Source organism: Malaya genurostris, chromosome 3, assembly GCF_030247185.1.
Source record: "Malaya genurostris strain Urasoe2022 chromosome 3, Malgen_1.1, whole genome shotgun sequence".
NCBI classification, from domain to species: Eukaryota; Metazoa; Arthropoda; class Insecta; order Diptera; family Culicidae; genus Malaya; species Malaya genurostris.
This window is the reverse complement of record NC_080572.1, coordinates 12,938,318-12,958,832: the sequence shown is the minus strand read 5'-3', so window position 1 is coordinate 12,958,832 and position 20,515 is coordinate 12,938,318. Positions and strand designations below refer to the sequence as shown.

General features: G+C 35.5%; 1 protein-coding gene across 3 annotated transcripts in view; it reads left to right on the top strand.

Moving 5' to 3' along the window:
• The window catches only part of LOC131436889 (potassium voltage-gated channel subfamily KQT member 1-like), a 444,267-nt gene extending 428,278 nt beyond the window's left edge, over positions 1-15,989 (top strand). For all 3 annotated transcript variants that reach the window (XM_058605862.1, XM_058605860.1, XM_058605861.1), the window contains one exon: positions 1,880-15,989. In XM_058605862.1, the coding sequence (XP_058461845.1) occupies positions 1,880-2,381 (502 nt within the window). In that variant the 3' untranslated portion in view covers positions 2,382-15,989. The remainder of the gene's footprint in view (positions 1-1,879) is intronic.
• The last annotated feature ends 4,526 nt before the right edge of the window (positions 15,990-20,515 follow it).

The following is a 20,515-nucleotide window of genomic DNA, read 5'->3' as shown; positions in this document are numbered from 1 at the left end:
GTGTATGTGTGTGTAACGTTTTTTTTCACTAACTTTTCTCGGAGATGACTGAACTGATTTTCACAAACTTAGACTCAAATGAAAGGTCTTGTAGTCCCATACAAAATTCCTGAATATTACTTGGATCCGACTTCCAGTTCCGGAATAATGGGGTAAAATGTGCAAAAAATTGTGAAAATAAGTGCACCAACTTTTTCCGGAGATGGCTGAACCGATTTTCATAAACTTAGATTCATATGAAAGGTCTTGTAGTCCCATACAAAATTCCTGAATATTTTTTAGATCCGACTTTCGGTTCCGGTGTTAACTTAGGTTCAAATGAAAGGTCCTGTGATCCCATACGTAATTCCTGAATTTTATCCGGATCCTACTTCCGGATCCGGAAATATAGGGTAAAATGTGTTAAAAATTTTATACCATCACTGAAAAGGGGAAAAACCTTTAAAAAAATTCTAAATCAACCTCAAATCTTCTCCAATTGATAGTTTTTATCAGTAGACGATCAAACAAACCGATTTCGGTTATTCTTTTAAGAATCGAAGAAAATTATTTTGAAGAATACCACAGTATTATATATGACAGTATGATTGATATGAGAAAGGCATCATTACACCACTAGGTTTTTTTTAGAGGGAACGCTATTCACAGTTGAAATTCTACTAATTCAAATAATTCCTGCAGATGGATAGCAGGAGTGATTCTAAAGTAAGTCGGAGGCGTACTTTACAACGATTATGTTGACAATAGACGCATGATTCGGTCGCATATCAATCAATTGCGCAGCCAAATTAACATTGATAACGATACACCACCTGTTTCAAAGCTACCAAGGTTATTAACACACCAGTTACCGTTGGATATTTGGCTTCAATCCTGGAATTTATCCAAGACAAACCAGCAAACACCAAAAAGGAGTCACGTCTCAAAAAAATCTCCTCCAGTTGTAGTACCTACCGATCAGTCTACGTCATTAGAAGTTGCACCATCTGTACCGCGCATGAATCCAGAATATCAGCTAGTCACAGCAGTTGAAGCAGCACAAGCACCTCGGAGATCTTTCCATCTTCGAAGATCACCTATCAGGTTCGATCCTTACCAGCTGTATTAAGCGAGGAGATATTGCGAAATAAATGGACACCCCTAGTGTTCAACCGATCGCTACCAACGCCGTGCACTCCGGTAGCAGTCAAGTATTCATCTGTTTGTTCGCACTATCGCGCTCTATACACGCCTTTAATTTGTTCCATGTTGTCAATGTTGGGGGCGAAGGGAACATTTGCACCGGGAGCAACGTTTTTAAGGGGCGGCAAACCAATCCTTGAGACCTTCTGTTTTTTGTTTGTTTTGTGCATATAAGCGATCTCTCCGGAGAAGGAGATCACCCTTTTTTTGCTCAATAAACCAACAATGGAGGTGGCAAATTTCCTCGATACGCCACTGATAACAGTATCTAATGAAACATATTTTGGACTAGAGGTTAACAACTAATTAAATCATCATCATATATCATATGACCTGAGGCTTGAAAACTGGAAAGAACTGACAAATAGAGCCTCTCGACGGCTGTCGTTGTTTTTCTGCAAACGATATTATTTCGAGAGAGAAAAACCGTGAAAGAATTTCATATTCCAACTCGGACTAGTTTCGGAAATGACCGAAAAATTATTAAACATGAATCAACACTCGTTCGTAGTTCTGAAGTGCAACGCTTCTCGCTAATAAAACTTTCAAGCAAGCAGTATTGCCTTTCTCATATATTTTTTAGAAAATGAACGCACGGTAATTCAAGCTGTTTTAATTCCTCTTTGCTTCAATTCAAACTTGTGTATACCCTGAAAAGAGCAGACATTTATTGCGTTATTTTCTATCTTCCCTACAGACTAACGGAAGCCCATAGGAACGCGATTCGAGCAATCCGGAAAATCAAGTACTTTGTCGCCAGACGCAAATTCCAGCAGGCCCGCAAACCGTACGACGTGCGAGACGTGATCGAGCAGTACTCCCAGGGTCACTTGAACATGATGGTCAGAATCAAGGAACTTCAGCGACGATTGGATCAGACGCTGGGCAAACCGGGCAGCTATCTGGCCGGCATCGACCGGGTTGGCAATGTCAAACCCATGACCGTCGGGGCACGGCTGTACCGAGTCGAACAGCAATTATCTGTGATGGATAAGAAATTAGATCAATTAACTCACGCCATTAACTCAATGACAATGCAACAGAAGATATTAACCCCAATGCAATCGCAAATGTTTTACGGTTCTCAGTCACAACCGCAGCAGCAACCCGTCTTCGGACTGTCTCCGCTACTGTTACCCCCGGCACCCTCGCAAACGAATTCACCTACGCCGACCAAATGCATTGAAGACGATGTGTAATATTCGATCTAAGCGGTCACTGAATGTTCGATGTAGAAATCTGTTCACCTACTACATCCACCACATTTAAAAATCGTTGAACATATGTAGTAAAATATCTTTAAGCCAACGAGAAAATACAAGAAATCAACCCTTGATAGTAGATTAGGCAATTTCAAAAATTATTTTAAATAATGAATTTAACTCTAAACTATTAAGCAAATCGGTGCGATTCTATAACGAAAGCGAAGACAAAAAAGATGCATTTAATATCAAGCTAAATAAAAACAAAATAAATAAGAATCATAGATAGTTAAGCAAACCAAAGAACGAATAAAGCACAAGATTCAGTACATCCTAAACAATAAATAAAAAAACTAATCTCGCAAAACTTGATCAAGGTACCGCAAAAGAAAATCATTGTATACATTGTCCAGCAAACGTTGAAAACAAAAATTCAAAATGGCCTATCGGTATGCAGCTAACAAAGTCTGCGGAAATTAAATGTCAGCAATTGTCTAATGTAAGGTGACCTATTCCCAGTATAGTTGCATGATGTAGAACATTACAAAAAGATAAATTCACAATGAGGCAGCCGCAGATGAACAAATGACGGTTTAGTTAATGAGCCCCAACTCTGCACGTTAGCAATATTATTTTAGAATTCCACTTCGACTTTTGTCATTCGAGCTTTACTCATCCACTTTCGGTAGAAGATTTTCCATTTCGTATTGATGAATTTCAACTTAACTACATTCAATATTAACACCCAGATTTATGTGCCATGAAGCTTTTGCTTCAGTTAGTTTAACAATCATTATTCGGTAACCTCTATATTATTTAAATTTCAGACGAAACTAGTCGATTTTCTGTTAGAACTGGAGTGATTTTCTAATTTCCTAAGACTCATAAAGCAATGAAAATCAGTATGCAATCGCGCAAAAGGTCAACAAGACTAAAACACATTACGTCCATTCAGCCCACTTTTTCTAAGTCAATTCAGACAGATTTCTGAATCATTTGAAATAAGTTATTGCACTGGAGTTCGCATTTCGAAATTTTTAAATTTTAGTTCGCATTTCGAAAATACCTAATGAAAATGATTCGCCCAATCATCTTGGATGTGGGTGGTATTACCATATCCACCAGTGGCTGCCAGCCGTCTGCAAAACTGTAGACATGCAAAGCCCAAATGTGGGCTTTACATCTACAGAACTACTATTAAACCAGTTCTACTTTAAATTTCTACATAAACATAAACTGTCGATTTTGCTGAAAAACCAATAAAAAAACATACCTTGGTTTGCATAGTCCATTTGTCTAGCTAAAGTTTAATAAAATTTCGTAAATCGCATAATATTTACACTAACACATTCTTAGAGAAAGATAAAATTCAATTATACTTATGCACACATTTCAGTTGAATTTTCAAAATAAGAACGAAACTAAAAAACTGACAGCAAATAGAGAAAAACAGCGTTGAATGTTTCGACTTTGATTTCAATTCCTATTTATAAATTATCCTACATTCTCAGATCAACTTTGATATGTCGAAGAATTGTTGGTTTATCTTCTGATGGTATGCAAATTTCCCATATACCTTCTTCTGAATAAATCAACATAAAAAGAGTTTCGCCCTTTCTCGATTTGTTTACTTCTAAGCTCTCACTGTGAATAATGAAGTTACAATCTGATAAATTTTTCGTAAAATTGACTGGTTTTCACGATTAAGTCAAATCCACGGGTAATTTTATCGTGTTATTTATTATTTCCAGTAGTATTAAGCTCGGAAACCTTCTGCAATAATGAAAAGGAAATATTTTCGCTCTTTCTTCCTTTCCAGCGATTAAAGTATCGGCCTGTCTGTTGGCATGGTACACCGATAGCGAAATTTACGAAAACAAATGGAATGACAGTTTTGCTCTTTACAGTTTTTTTGTGTTACTAAGAACAAATTTAGCAGTTATATGGGAATTCTTTATTGAAACTGAAACTGAAATAATCATATCCCCATCAAACCGTTTTAGTTTTATTTATTCGAATAGTTTGGTCCTTTACTTTTCCGCACTTTTCCAATAATAATAAGGGTTACATTTGTTGTTTCTATCGGAGTTTTGTCCCAGGAGTTTCAATTCAGTCACTTCAGCTTGGGCATATTGATGATCCAATTACGGATGATATTTTCTACCGTTGATCAGTTTACTTTGATGATCTACTAGAACGACAGTTATATTGCCTTGAAGCATAAATCAAATAAACATAGATTTTCCAGTGTAATAGTAATGTAGGTAAGCAACCCGTTACACCAAAAGCGCCGTCTGGTGTAGAATAGGTGCGCAAATGCTCCTAAAATGCATGCATTTAACAGCAACCACAGTAGCTAATGGAAAAAAGTACAACCGTTTCTCACTAGAAGCGCTGTTAGTGTCTCCGTACAATGGTAAATCTATGTTTATTTGATTTATGTTTATTTGATTTATGCTGTGTAGGGTTACCACCTGAACGGACCTAGCCCAGCAGTGCCGCACGTATATTTTTTTTAAACCTTAGTTTGACAAGTGAAAATCCAAAAAATTTTACATAATTCAAGCACAATTCGAATATCCCTGTTGAGTATTCGGACGATTCTAATCGTCAACAGTTTCATTGGTGTTCAGTTTCAGTTTTCCTCAATTCATTCAACAATCTCCCCCGCTCACGTGCCAATAGTGTTTTGCTCGCCGGGTGACAGAAGTTAACATGGTGGTAGCCCTATAGTTGCGTGAGTTGATTGGCAGAAAAGTTTGACTATTGATCGAACTTAAATGCTGGTAATCGATGGAGTTCAATGAATTTTGCATACAACCAAGAAGATATCTTATCGGAGGAATTATATGAAATTGTTACGGTTTGAAATGAATAGACTCTTGTACCTAAATTTTTATTCACAATATTTGACCATTGTGTAGACGGCTTATGATGTTCCGTCGACGTTTTAGATATTAGATTTGTGGGGAACCAATTGAAAATCTAAAACATATTTTTTCCAAAGCTTATTTTACAGGGAATATCTTTTTGGTAATCTTCCATTCTCACATGCACTGTACTATGGATTATGGACCTTTCTTTACTTAATATTATCTGGCAGAATTACATTCTTATGTTTCCGCGGTATAATTCCTAAATTTAAATCTGAAGCTTTTTGGAATCGGGTTAGTACACAAAAGTACCAAATAATACTTAAAAAAACATCCTTTCAAATGCAACATACATTCAATTCTTACGAGAAAGAAAAAAACTATAATGATATAACAATACATTAGTGATATTTGAAGAAGTAGTAATAGCAGTAGCAATGATGGTGGTAGCAGTAGTTATAGAAGTAATAGTAGTATTATTAGCACTAGTAGTAGTAGCCGTAGTAGTAGCTTGAAGTAGCTGTTTAGAAGAAAGTAATAATATTGATTGTGGTGAGCTGTTGTTACATCTGAAGGGCAACGCAATGTTTCCGTCTCGAGAATGTGCTTCTTTTTTCGTCATTGCTTTATCGGCGCAATCTTGAAATCGCACCCGGGAAAACGCGCACGGATGGCCATTAGAATGTGGAATCTGTTTTTGTACAACATGATACAAGAAAGCAAAAAAGTTTTCATATTCTTGCGGTCACTCGGTCTTGCGCCACACAACGTTCAGTAAGCTGGGTGCGATTAGTAGACATTAAGTTTTCAATATGTTGGTACGCACAATCGGATTTCAGTGTCGTAAAACGATTCAATCTTTTAACACCATTAGACAAGCTCTATTTTGAATGTTCAAGTTTCGCATAAAAAATTCTTCTTAACCGTTAAATAATGAAATATTTGTATTTAAGTGAATTACTTTAACAAAAAAAGGAATAGTGAAAAATACTTACTGTGATCACTTGAACAAAGCATCTATAAGAAAACTTCCTAATCTTATTTCAGTTACTCCAGTTCGAAGTACGGAGAACATCAATTGGACGAAAATGTTGTAAATATAGGCTACTCAAAGTTTGTCCAACTTAATGACTTTATTCTCGTTAGAAACTGTTTTGCAGTTGTTAAAAAGATGTACATTTTGAAAAGATACGGTAGTAAAATTTTAATTCGAGCCTCTATATCGATGAATAAGCATGAGTGAAAATCGCAAAATTACAATAATGCACTTTCAACAACTGAAAGAATTGAAAAAAATTAAAGCTAAAGGGTCCAATCCTGCCTCTACCACATTTGAAGTATAATCAGATTTTGAAAGGAAATGTTTTGTAGCGAAGTTTTTAACCTCTCCTAACAATTCTTTTCTCCGGTCGTGTAAATAACAACAAAAACTTCCTGAATGTTAAACGGAACCTTTACCGAATCGATCAGTGGCTTTAACTATAGGACCATATCGAACATGAACTGCACCCGCACGATGTTTCCTACTCCAACTTCGAACAATCACCATTGAAACATGCAAAATAGACCAAATAAAGTACAGAATTTACATATCCCCATACAACTAAATAAACGAAAAAATCAATTGGGAACCAAAAAAAGCTTCTTCATCTTCTACTTCCTATAAATCGTACTTACAACTGAAATTGAATGGTTTCCTTCAAGCAAAAACAGATTAGCTCTTTATACATAAATAGGACCACGTCAACCACTCACATCTTGAGTTGGAAAAACATAACCTAATTCTAACAAACCGGATATCCAAATTGAATTTAATGTAAACAAACTAGTATAGAAAAATAACTACCAAAGAAAAAATACAAAAAATATACTTATATGTTAATATTGTATCAAACTACCGTGGAGGCCTCTATTCTAAATGTGTGAAGAAATAACCGGATTCAACAGCCACTGAACCAAGGGGTGGATCACTTCTGATATATTTAAAATATTAACAAAAATAAATGGTGCAAAAAATTATTTTCTTCTAGTTGCGTGTACCATTTACAATTCACTTTTTTAAGTGCGTGTATCGCATCGACTTTAAATTAATTTTTAGCACAATGGAAGTTAATGAGAAAACGGAAATTATTTGGCAAATTTCCAAATTGGCTATAAAATAAATGTGCTTTTTCAAAGTGATCTGCTCCTTGCACTGAACAGATTTTCTTGATGAAGTTTTTTTAGTCTCAACAAATTGAATGGTTTGGAAGCGTAAAATTTAGTTAGGATGTCGGAATGGTTGGAATGAACAAATTTTCGGTGTAAAATTCATCATCGAAATATTGATAACTATTAATTGAATCGGAATCACCCAGTGCACTTCCTACCTATAGTGTTGTTCGTGATCAAATGTGGACAACAGTTAGCTTATAATACGATAGACGTGGTGCGACAGTATTATCCTTAATTTGTAATGGCATGCTATGCACAGATTACTACAAATTCACTTGCACCCACCAAGTATCTATATTTGCATACCTTATTGAACTCGATCAGCATCTATTCTTTCACTGAATCCGGCAATTGAGCTACTGCCACAGACTAACAGACAGGACACTCAAATTAGATTACAATCATTTTAACGGTCATTTCGAATATTCCTTTAGTTGGGACAGTACTCGCATATGTCATGATGGCGCCACGTTACCCTATCAAAAACATCCTGTCTGTCATCTAGACTGTGTTTATTTTTGCAGGATACAGATTTAATACATATTGCCAAAACTATATACATAATTGTGCCTACTTCTCATCCTCCAACGTTATACAAAATCAAACCCGACGTTTGTTACAATATTTACTTGCTTCTGGTCTGCCGCCACTTAATTTCGGGTGAAAACTACCAACACAATAAAAAATAGTCTAGATGAACAACGTTGAGTCAAATAAATGGTTACCTTCCAACATCGCGAAAAAGTTAAATATATTATCAACGTAATTCAATAATTTATTGTGACGATTCATTTTTAAATATTTTGATGAAATCAGGCATCCCAGCAAGCAGTTGATCGGTGTTGACAAACGATGGGAAACCAACTAGTAAAAAAACTTTTACATAACACAAGAGGTGTACAGATAGTAAATAGTTCGCGCAGTACAATATAAGTGGAACTAGTGCATCACGAAAAATTATTATTATTAGAATTTACTCATACTGTCATGTCTGTTAGTCTGTGCTACTGCATCACTTCACCAGTCATTATAACGATTAAAACGAAACTGTATTGAACAACCCCTCGTCACTTGTCTTCGCTGTCAGCAGAGATGCCATATCTGCAGATTTGTCTGTAAATCTGCAGATTTCGGACATAGTGCTGCAGACAATACCTAATAGAGAAATTGCTACCAACAAGGCATGCTTCCTAATTGCAGATTTTTTTCACATTTACAGACTTTTTAAACCCTGTCTGCAAATATTTGAAATTTTCACCTGGCATCTCTGGCTGTCAGTGCATGTATGTGTTACTTTTGTAAATAAGTGCTATGCTTGCCCTTATTTACAAAAGTTTGGAATAAGTTCAGAAGTTAAAAATACCTGAAGAACAAAAATACCTAAAACACGATAGACAAATTTCGCACTAAGGCGTCATGCATAAATTATGTCACGCTAAATTTCAATAAATTAAACCCCCCTCCCCCCCTTGTCCCGATTGGCCCAAAGTTTGAAACGACCTCTAAGGAATTACGTAACAACTTTCGACCCCCTCTCTCATCTCCCTCAGCTATTTTTTTTAATTCTTGTATTGGTACAATGATGCCTTTCAGTTTATTTATTTATTTGGTGCAGGGAAAAGCCCATTGGAGTTAATTTTAGTCAAACTAGCATAAAACCTCCTCATTTTTGAAAACACATTACCATCATCTAAACGGTACATTTTCCTTAAATTTGGTTCCATAAAACCTCCTTATGTTCTGATTCAACATTACAATCGTCCAAATGATACATTTCCCTTAAATTTAGTTCTATGGAAATTCAAACTAATTAGGCAGTAACCTTAGGTATGATTTCTTGATAACGTTACGTGATAAATGAAAGTCGAAATTATTGAAACACTTGTTAAATATGCAGCACATTCTAGCGATGGACTAGTTATATCCATAATTGGTTCAAGCATAGGGAATCCGAAAAAAAGGTTCGAAGATTTCGACATCGAATGTCTAATTGTAACAATTGTAATAGCTAGTAGTCTTTCAAACATCTCGACGGACAAATAATAAATCTAGACCATTCAGTTTGTTCCGGTCATGGTAACTCGGTGGGTTTAAAGGATATCTTAATGGAAGACGACGGAAAGTGAATCGGATTATTCACAGGACTATAAAGTTCAGAAGTATTTGAAAAAATGAATGAATAAAAAATCACCTCAATTGTATCGAAAATCAAAGCGATCAATTGCACTTTGGTTAGTCGTCAACGGAACGAGGCAGTACAGATTTTCAATTCATGAGATATTTTTGAGAAATCGATCGATTTCACTCCTAACTCTTTGAGTTGCTACTCTCGGAACTTATGGAACAGTTAATCGGAAACCAATGGGGTCAACAGAGCTTCAGTCAATCACCTATCGAAGCAATTGACATTCCTTTTTTGCTGCATATCAAATTGATATTTCAAGTCGACCCGAATCTCCGGAATCCGTAGTCAGTTTTTAACAAAATACAATAGCAGTTATTGTACCCCATATACATCTTTAATTTGAGGGGGATGGGGCTCAAAGGATGATTGATAAAACCTATGATCTTTCTCCGAATTGCTGGAGCTACTTTCACTTATCAGAATACTATCACTTCGAGAGAATTTTTTTATCTATTTTCTCGAGTCTAATCTAAAATTATTTTCATCTTTTATGATATTTTTCGTTCGTGAACTCAATTCATACGCGTTTCTTATCGCTTATTCTCATGGGGTGATTCGTTAGCGGAGCTTTTATTGAAATTATGTCGCCTTTTTGTTAGTAGTTTTTCTTATTTCACATGCTTGTATAGTAACTTATTTTAAGAATCAATTTTTTTTGCAAAAAAAAAACAGTTTTGATTTGAATGAATTTTTTAGCGATTAACAAAATTTCATCCAAATCAAAAATGTTTTTTTTTTGCAAAAAAAAACATTTTTGATTTGAATGAAATTTTGTTACAACATAGACTATTATGTTCCCTACCTACAGTCAAAAATTCAAATTGGGCACTTTAAAAAAAAAGTAATTTGAAATCGATCACAGATTTTTGAAATCAATCACAGCGTAGCTTTCAAAAAGTACAGAGCGTTTGGAAATAGTGAGACTTTTTTTTACTTTTGCAAAATGATTCCGATCAGCTATTATGGTACGGGAAACGTGCACAGATTTTGCACAGATAGGTTTTTGGCTTGATTACAGATTTTTGAAAAGCGAAAGTTTCATTAAAATTTGAGAGGGTGCTACCAACATTTGTTCGAGTTAGCACAAGATTCGTTGATATTAGGCTTTATGACAGTTCATTTACAACCACAACTGCAAATGAGATTGATTTATTTGCACCAGGAAATATCAGTATTAAACACAATTCAAACGATTCATCAACATCGACGCCAAGATTCATTTAAGTGTTTCTTTACCCGGATATTATTCACGTACCGGACGTCAAATATTCCGTGACGTTGACGTTGCCTGTCACCATTAGAATTACTTATGTTATCGTTATTTGTTATTGTTATGTTGTCGTTCCGTAACCGTTCCAAGCCGGTGATAGTTGGCTGATGCCACGTGTGAAAGCAGGAAAATTTATCACGTTTTTTTTGTGATAACGCCCAATAAGCCATCTAAACGCATGATTTATTCATTTCAGTAAAAGTACGTGGTACTGATGAAAACAAAACAATATGTAAGAGCGATTCACACGTGGCATCAGGCGACTATCATTGGCATGAAACGGTTACGGAACAACACCATTATTTGTAAGCAATTTTTATGGAGGCACACAACGTCAAGTCAAAAAAATTATTGAATACATTTTGACGTCGACCGAAGTTGATTGATCGACTGAATCGTGTTTAATGCAGGTGTTTCCTGATGAAAACAAACCAATCCCATTTGCTTTTGTGGTTGTAAGTGAGCTGTCAGAAAACCTAATATCCTTAACCACGGCTTTACAAGCTAAACTCAACTATTTTATTTACTATTATTTGAATAATAAGCTGAAGAAAGTACCTGAAAAATAAGCACGAAATGACAATGTTTTTCTTCAGGGAACTGCTTCACGCGAATCACGAATTTATTTTGATCGGAGCTCCCCTGATCTTATATACCATTCGACTCAGCTCGACGAAATCAGAAAATGTTTCTCCGTGTGTGTAAAAGAATTTTCCTACCGGCCAGTTTTCTCGGAAATGGCTGTACCAATTGCAACAAACTTGGACTCGATTAATAGCTTTTATTGAGTTATTGATCAAGTTCGAAGATCAAGTGGTTATCCTTATCGGTTCCGGAGATATGATGATATTGATCTATCAGTAATTGTTACATTTTAGATTCATACATTATTATTTCTTTCAGATAGAATTAATTTAGGAACATAGCATGCTTTTTTGCACAAAACATAAAACCCCTAAATGTTCAAACTCTGCGGCGACCAGTAGCCAGTTGTCATTCGTTTACGCCCGAGACGTCAGATAGGATATGGCACCTAGTGTTATATCCTTAAAGGGTCACATAAGTAGTGTGGACTTTGCGTCTGCTTTGCGGTTCAAGTTTGACTGCTAGGCGGAGATGGCAGTTCTACTTGAACTGCTTTAAGCCCTGACGAGCCGAAGGCGAAACGCAAAGAAAGTTGAAACAAAATATGTGCTTTTTTGCACAAAACAAAAAACCCCTAAATGATAAAAATTCGTATTACTCAAAAAGTAAACATCCGATCTAAAACATTCAATAGCGTTTCAGGCGACGAGGAGACCTTTCATTTGCGACTAGTTTGATAAAAATCGGTCCAGTCGTCTCTAAAATCTCGACCTCTTGGTTGAAAACAGACACGCACACGGAAATTTGCTCAGTCCATCGAGCTGAATCGATTAGTATATAACACTTGAAATTTTTCTAAAGTTTGAGTTAATTCTGTACCTATTTTTTATATTAATAAAATAAGGTAAAAATATTGTAAAAATCTTTTTGGCATTAAAAATGCCTTACTCTTCACTATATGGGGCCGGGTGTCAATTAAAAGTTTCAAAAATAGTCGCGTAACCTTTTTGTGTCATAATTTTGAACGTTAATAAATCGGTCATTTGTTGATGGATTGTTATAATTTAACAACCAATCGATTCGGAAACTTTTAACTTAAACATGTATGACGACGTCTTTTCAGTATTTCAATAGCATACTATTGAAAAAATGGTTGGAATCGACCTATGTTTCCATCCACCAATCCCTGTTGTACAAAATGACGTCAACTTTTTGTTCGGCATAGGAGGCTTTGCGTCATGCATAAAAAACACCGTATCGTTATGCATAGTATGAAGAGAAATCTATAAATATAGGCTGCACAATATTTCTTTGCCTAGTTGATGTTTGACTGTGAATGAAACAAGTAGCTTGTCCAGTGAGCTGATGACTGGATTGTATATGCGTTCACTTGCTGGATTGTCGCTTTTGCATTATGTGTTGGTGAAATTTCCTGTTGTCTGTGCAACACCGTGTTCGCTTGAGTATCTTATATATCATCTAGCTATTGAAAAACCGAATCAGCGTGGTTACCGATTCTTTTGAAATATCCCATGTATTTAGCAAATTTTTGGTCGATTTTGCCATTAAAAATGCTTTACACTTCGCTTCCCGAGGCTGGGTGTCAATTTAAAACATGCAAAACTAATCGCGTAACATTTTTCTGTCATAATTTTGAACGCTTATAACTCAGTCATTTGTTGAAGGATTTATATAATTCAACAAACAATCGATTCGGAAACATTTAACTTAAACTTATAAGACAACGTCATTTAAATATTTCAATTGCATACCATTGAAAAATTGGTTTGAATTGAGTATTTTATTTTGGTTCTCTGGTAACTATCAGACCAATTTAGAATTATCGGCGATAGATTTTTCGGATCTAATTTGCAGCGCTTGTTCCTCGATGATTTGTTAATGGATTTTCCTTATTTAAATGATTCCAAAGCTTCAATATTGTGAGCTTAAAAATGTTTAAAATTTGTCAACGGATCGGTTATCATACTTGAATCTCCATTCCCATACGAACAAAACGTGACAATGTGACTGAACAAGTTGTTGTCCCACCAGGAATTAAACGCTTCAAAAGATTCAAAATTAAATTCTGAAACTTATCTAAAAGCGGCCTCCTTGGTTTAGTAGTATAATTGAGTTTCACAGGCTTACATATACAGTACAATTAGATGCAATATCATATAGTATCAAAGAGAAACTCAAGGTAAGTTTACCTACGATTTTACATGTATCGTTTGACTAGGAACCCTCGTAGAATTTGGTTAACCGCCTGTTTCAGTTTAATTATCATTTGCTTCAAAACAATAAGCGTCTGATGGCTACACGAGTTGTAACTATGACAATGTTCATTCATGTGTTAATAACATCAAGTTACAATATTGTTAGGAATTTTGTTGCGTATCCATTCCGTATATTCCTAATATACCAAATCGAAAATCAATGTAAGTAACCAAATATTTTATGTGGACTGTTCCACATGTTTTCTTCCTCGTATTGTTGCCATATTATTCACCGACACTTTCCGAAGATTATCGACGATTTTAAAGGATTAATAAAATTACACCATTACTGAGATTACTGGTACAACATTCTTTTGGATCGATTAACTGTTTATAAAATTAATAAGTCCACACAGTGAACGACCATTATTAGATTAAAACTGGGGGTAAATAAACGATATAAATCAAATCAAATTAAGAAGTTTGTACGTTTCTCGAAAATTATCATCATAAAATAACATAGTTTCATTTGTTCAGGTTTAAATCTTTAGGTTTTTTATATCTAAAAGTGAGCTTTCAAGTAACTTTGAAGTGTAGTAAAGTTTAGTGTATCATCAACATTATCATCTTTATTTTTGTATTTATTATGAAGACCCTAGAAACGTTTCATTTTTAATGTTATTGTGCTCGGTCGTGTCTTGAATACAACCCTCTAATTTTTTCTTTTCATTTTCAATATTTTGCTATTCTAGATCTTTGCTTCATTTCAAAGTTCGGAACATTCGGAACTCGGTGTTGGTTTTCCTACATTATAATATTTTCAGTTCAGTGTGAATTTTCCATTCTGTATTTCATTAGAACTATGTTGTTTTTTATGGAACTCGAACTTGATCAAAATACAGAATGAAAATTTCACATTCGTTCTATATATAAAGTCAGGGTGTTCATTTGTAACCATTCCAAGTCGAGTAGCATTTCTCCTTAATTTTGTGTAAGTAAATAAACTCTTCATCAATTGAATCGATTCACACAAATATGTTCCTTAACATATGTTCGTCAAAACAGAATGAAAAATAGCTGTTGTGGTATTGATGATTAGATTTTACTAGTCCTCTAGAATATGTATCCGTAGAACCAATGACAATTTCATTTCGGTCTTCTACTTTGTAAATAAACGTACTATATAGTAATAAAACTAATGTAAGACACACTTACACGGGTTTCTATATTCTATTTAACAAACAGGTGCGAAAATAATGCCCTCAAAAGTCTGCTAAACGATGAATATTATTATAAAAATTTAACGATACGATCGATGAACATGAACGAACTGAGTTCACTATCCACTGCAAAACATTCACTAGCCGTCATTCATCAATTATATCGGTGGAAAATACATTACGAAATCAACAGAAAGCACAGAAAGAATATGTTTGACTTGTTTTATTGAATATTCCCCTAATTGGGACTTATAAAAACTTCATTGTACAACTTAAGACAGAAAGCAGACTACACAATATAACCGAATCAATACAAATGGATATCCTAATGTAATTAGTGCAGAAGAAATAGAATACAAACTGCATAAAATTGCAAATATTAACTTCACTAACCTAAATGGAGGAAGAATTGTCAGTAAAGTGTGTCGAATCGTGTCTTTAATGTTTATATTTAATCTAGTGTATCTTTTCAATTTCAAACGATATAAAGATGAAAATACACTGAGGACTTTTTTTACGCGGCGAATGCGTACCGCTACGTAAAAAAAGCATAACTTCGTAAATCCGCGTTTAAACCGCAAAACTAAAGAAATTTATTTTTTTATGCCGAATGTCTTAGAAATGCATGAAAAGTCCAGTTTTCAATAAAAAATTTTTGAAAAAAATCAACTTTGGGAGAAAGTTTGAGATTTTCGAAATCGAAAATTTGTTTGATGCCAAATGTTTCAGAAATGTATGAAACGTCGTGGTTTGGTGTAATCTAAAAAAAATCTTTTTTTGATAAAATCGAAAATTTTACAAGTGTCAGAGAGTTGATTCGAGTTGCTTCGAGATAACACCAGATCTCGACGTTTCATGTATTTCTAATACAGAACAAAAAATCGGAAAATTTGCGTAAAAAAAACCGCTTAGCTTCGGAAATCCCCGTAACAAAACAGTGTAATTTCGGATTCGAAATCCGCGTAAAAAAGTGTACCTCAGTGTACTAAACAAAAAACAAAGACATATAAAACGTTAAAAATAAAACATTTTTTTCTGATCAGCAGTGTAGTTCTGTCTATGTGTCTGAAACTAAAAGAAATGTTCACCAAAATCTACTGACAATAAGTGCTATTCCCTTCCCCACAAACCAAAAAAAATTAATTTTGCAGGTGGCCTAATCCCTCACACCCTAATTTGTCTAATGGCGGAAAATATCATTTGAAATGACTTATTGTTAGTTGTTAGAAGCATGGCTTTTACTGATTTCGACTGTAACTTGCATTCTGCTAGCAGGTTAAAATGCACCTTTCAACAGCCAAGCAGATGTGTGCTTCTGTGGCTCAGTCGATTAACAGATGTACTTTGTGATCCAATGATTTCCAGTTCAAGTCGCGCGGCGGTCCCAATTAGTATTCATTTTTTTTATTTCGATGAATTCCTGTCATGCAATTGACACAATATTGAATGTTCGTCCACGTGAATTTGCGTGAACTGCCACGCTCCATTTATGTGCATCTAATAATGTATAAATTTGATGCAAATATTGCATTGAGGCGAGATTAGTCGACGGAACGACGACCTCGAAAAACTCTTTTCTCTGTATACGAAATTGGTCATCGGAATTGAATTGAGCTATCACCTTCCGGAGTTCAGAAATAAAATTATTTAATCCACAATACATAGAGACATAGTTTTTCTGTAAACTGCACGTTCTATTACATGGGTTTCCTGAAAAGCTCATGCTTTAGCAATGAGAAAAAACATTGATGTTTTAGTACTATCCTATATAATACTTACATGAATGACAGAGACAGCAGAATTGTCGTTCAGCCCCTCCTCACAAATGCAGCAATTAAGTATGAATTCCAAATCCAATGCATCAATTGAAAATTCGTAATGAATTTCGCCGTAAACGGTATGTTCAATTCTTTTTTTTTTCTTCTTCTTTCATTTGCGATTTGTATTTAACAATGGAATGAAAAGTTAGTTATATAAACTATGTTAATCTATAACCAAATGTTATTCGGTTATTTAAAACTGGTTTTAGACCAGTTCATTCTTAAACTCTACATTCTTAAATTTGTTGAAAACTAAAACTAAAAACCAAACCTGATTATACGAACCTATTTCGGAAATAATAGTGGAAAACTTCTAAAACAGAACTGAATTATTGATATGATATTTATCCTTTAAAAGTGTATGGTCGATTTTTTTATAATGTTTTGTTTTGATATAACTTTGAATGAAACGCGTAAATTCGAAGTTTGAAGCGTTTTCGGTATTTTGTTTTGAAACAAAATTGGGTATTCAAGGGCTGACATAAAACTATTGTGGGGTTATTCGAACTGTTGACGTAGGACTACCCAGATAGTTTCAAAATCACTACCAATATTTGTTTTGAATAATAAGGCAGCAGTCTTTTGTTTTCCGTATAAACTTATATGTGACTGCAAATTTTCGAAATTATTTCTTAAACATTTTTGGTAACCCTGACCGTTTAGGTTGTTGAGTTTGATGATGGAAGGAGCTGAGTTCGTTCATCCAGTACTCCATGATCGAGATCATCCTGCATTTCTTCGAATACGAAGAAACAGCCAATTTTCGATCGGTCATAACACGTTGTTCAAAAAGACCCAGATATGACATTTGTAATGTCAAACTAACCTCATTTTTCGAAAGTACCAATCTTCAGATGACATGGTTCATCCGTAGATCTGTAAAACAGACAGAAATCCGTATATATACAGATAAATCCGTAGAGTGTCACTATTTGAAGTTTCCAAAACGTATCGCATGCAATCGCTCGGTTGGTAAATGTGAAAGTTGTTCAGCGTTTACATACCGACATAAAGGATGGAGCTCCCTGTATTACTCCATTCCGCGGGAAAATTCAGCCGATGAAAAATGTGCGGTTTGTCGATTGCGTCACTTATACTATTATATCTTCAGAACCAGAAGTGACAACCATTCAGCTTCGAACTTCATTCAAAATTCAAAAGTAGCCTAGACTTTTTTCAAATAAAATTTTATTGGGCTTATTTGCTTCAGCTTAACGTCGCCGATTGTCTTGTTCTTAGGGGGAGAAGAAGGGATGCCGTATTAAGGTGCGGCGTCGCTGTGACGTTTTTGGGTAGCTTCCAGTAACTCAGTCAGTTCAAGACTACTCCGAAGCATCGTTTATACATACCATACTTTTAGCAACGTAAAAAAGTGAAATAGTGATAGCACTAAATTTGAGCATTGATAGTTTTCAAGAAGTTGTAGATGAGAGCCACATAAGAAAGATTTCGAGTTACCAAAACGTCGCGGACTGGTGCGAAGGGTGGTATACCTTGAACACGAAGGGAACATATGAATTGGGACGGAGATGCGCGCTGAACATATTATGATTAGCCATAAGCCTTGATATTACACGAAATAAGTCTCGGCTCACGTCTAACCCCCGGAACCAAGCATTCGTCAATACCTGTGGAATTATTGAGTGTAACCATCGTCCCAGAGTTCCACTATTTCAAGTATATTGCCAGCTGACTAAAGTTTTTTTGACGACAACAACTGAAAAAAATCATTGAAGCAAATTGGTCTTCCATAAATGTCACCACAGAGAACAGACATCCAAGTAGAGATTTCAATTTGTGTTAGAAATTTAAAGGCTTTTTTTAAAAGCAATCACCAAGTAGCAATTCTCCTGTAGAGGCGCTTCAAACAGCCCAGTAATCGCTCTTTGGGCCCCTCCCGAAATGAAATCCTGGGTACGGTCCTGCAAGGGTATACTGAATTGCAGCTAATTCTGCGATGTAAACTGAAGCTGGATCATTGAGCCTAAAGAATACGGTGAAGTTTTCATTGAATATATTGAATCCAGTGGATCCATTGAGATTTGATCCGTCAATGCAGAACATCTGCTCACAATCGACTGATGTAAATTTATTGTGAAACAATTTTGGGATCACTTGAGGGCCTATGGAATCCGGAATTCCACGAATCTCTTCTTTCATGGATGTATCGAAAAATACAGTAGGATTATAAGTATCCAAGAGTTGAAAACGGTTGGGATCAAACGAAGAAGGATTAATATTCTGAGCCATGAGATCAAAATACAAGGACATAAAACGGGTTTGAGAATTAAGCTTGACAAATCTTTCGAGGTTTTCAATTACCATTGAATTCAAGATGTGGCATCCGGTGAGCAAACGGTATGAGAGATCCCAGAACCGGGTTTTCAACGGAAAAACATCCGCCAGTACTTCGAGACTCATCGTATGAGTCGACTGCATGCAACCTAAGGCAATACGCAAACAACGATACTGAATTCTTTCCAGATTAATGAAATGGGTGTTCGCAGCGGATCGGAAGCTGAAGCATCCATATTCTATTACGGACAATATCGTTATTTAGTACAACCTGATCAGATCTACTGCCCACCCAGTAGCCCTGATCAGGTTGTACCAAACAACGATATTGTCCGTCGATCCGGGTATTGTACGATGAAAGATGATTCTCTGCTGGCATTTTTGTTTCAGATACTTAGTGTGACATCCCCAGGTGATCTAGACATGTAGAAATAGACTCAGCCATCTCTGAGAAAATTGAACAGTAGAAAAACAACGCGTTTTGTCGGTTACGTCACTTATGGCGGGAATGGAACGATAATCAATGGAATGGATTCGAATCTTGAGCAAATAATTGAAAAGAACACACGTGTTTGCTGTGACGAATTTAGTGAGTAACGCCTAAAAAACACGAGATCGAACTCGAGAACTGTACTTCGACATTAAAAAGGTTAAAGAGCTGCAGTTGAACAAGTCAAGTAATGCTATATACATTATATTCGTTCCCAAAATTTGTAGCGAAAAATATCAAAGCCCTCTGCATTAAGCTTAACAACGTCAAGTTTAACATACCCGTATGTGTGGAAGATAATGCCATGATTGTATGGTTTTCGGAAGCAAAAAGGCCCGATTCAAATCGCTGATCACATACAAGAGTCAATGGATCACGTGTCAATATTTTCTTAAATCATAAATCATATACATCAACATTCCCCAGTGTAATAGTAATGAAATTGAGCAACCTGTGACACCAAAAGCGCCGGCGAGAAATGGGTACACAAATGTTTCTATATGTGCATAAAGTTGCCTGCACATCTGACACAATCACAGTATGTATTGGAAAAAAAACACCAACTTCTCACTAGAAGACACCACACAGTGAGAAATGTAGGTTTACTTTATTTATGCTCACCTGTATTCATTTACCCCGGGTTGGCGGTTCAATGCATAGGACGCTGGTCTTACAAGCCAGTTGTCGTAGGATCAGTAGGATCCACAGTACTAGCCACGCAATGAGTCTGTACACTAAGAATCGGCTGCGAAGTCTGTTGAAACAGAAAGGCCAAATTCCACAAAAGAAATGTAATGCCAAAACTTTGCTTTGTATTCATAGACATCGAAAATTTATCTATGTCGGCTTCAAACAATCCAAGCTCTTCTGAAACAAAATTGTCAACAATAAAATGCTACAACAAGATACATCTGTCTTGACAAACAATTGCACCAACATTTCATAAAATAGTAAATTTAATAC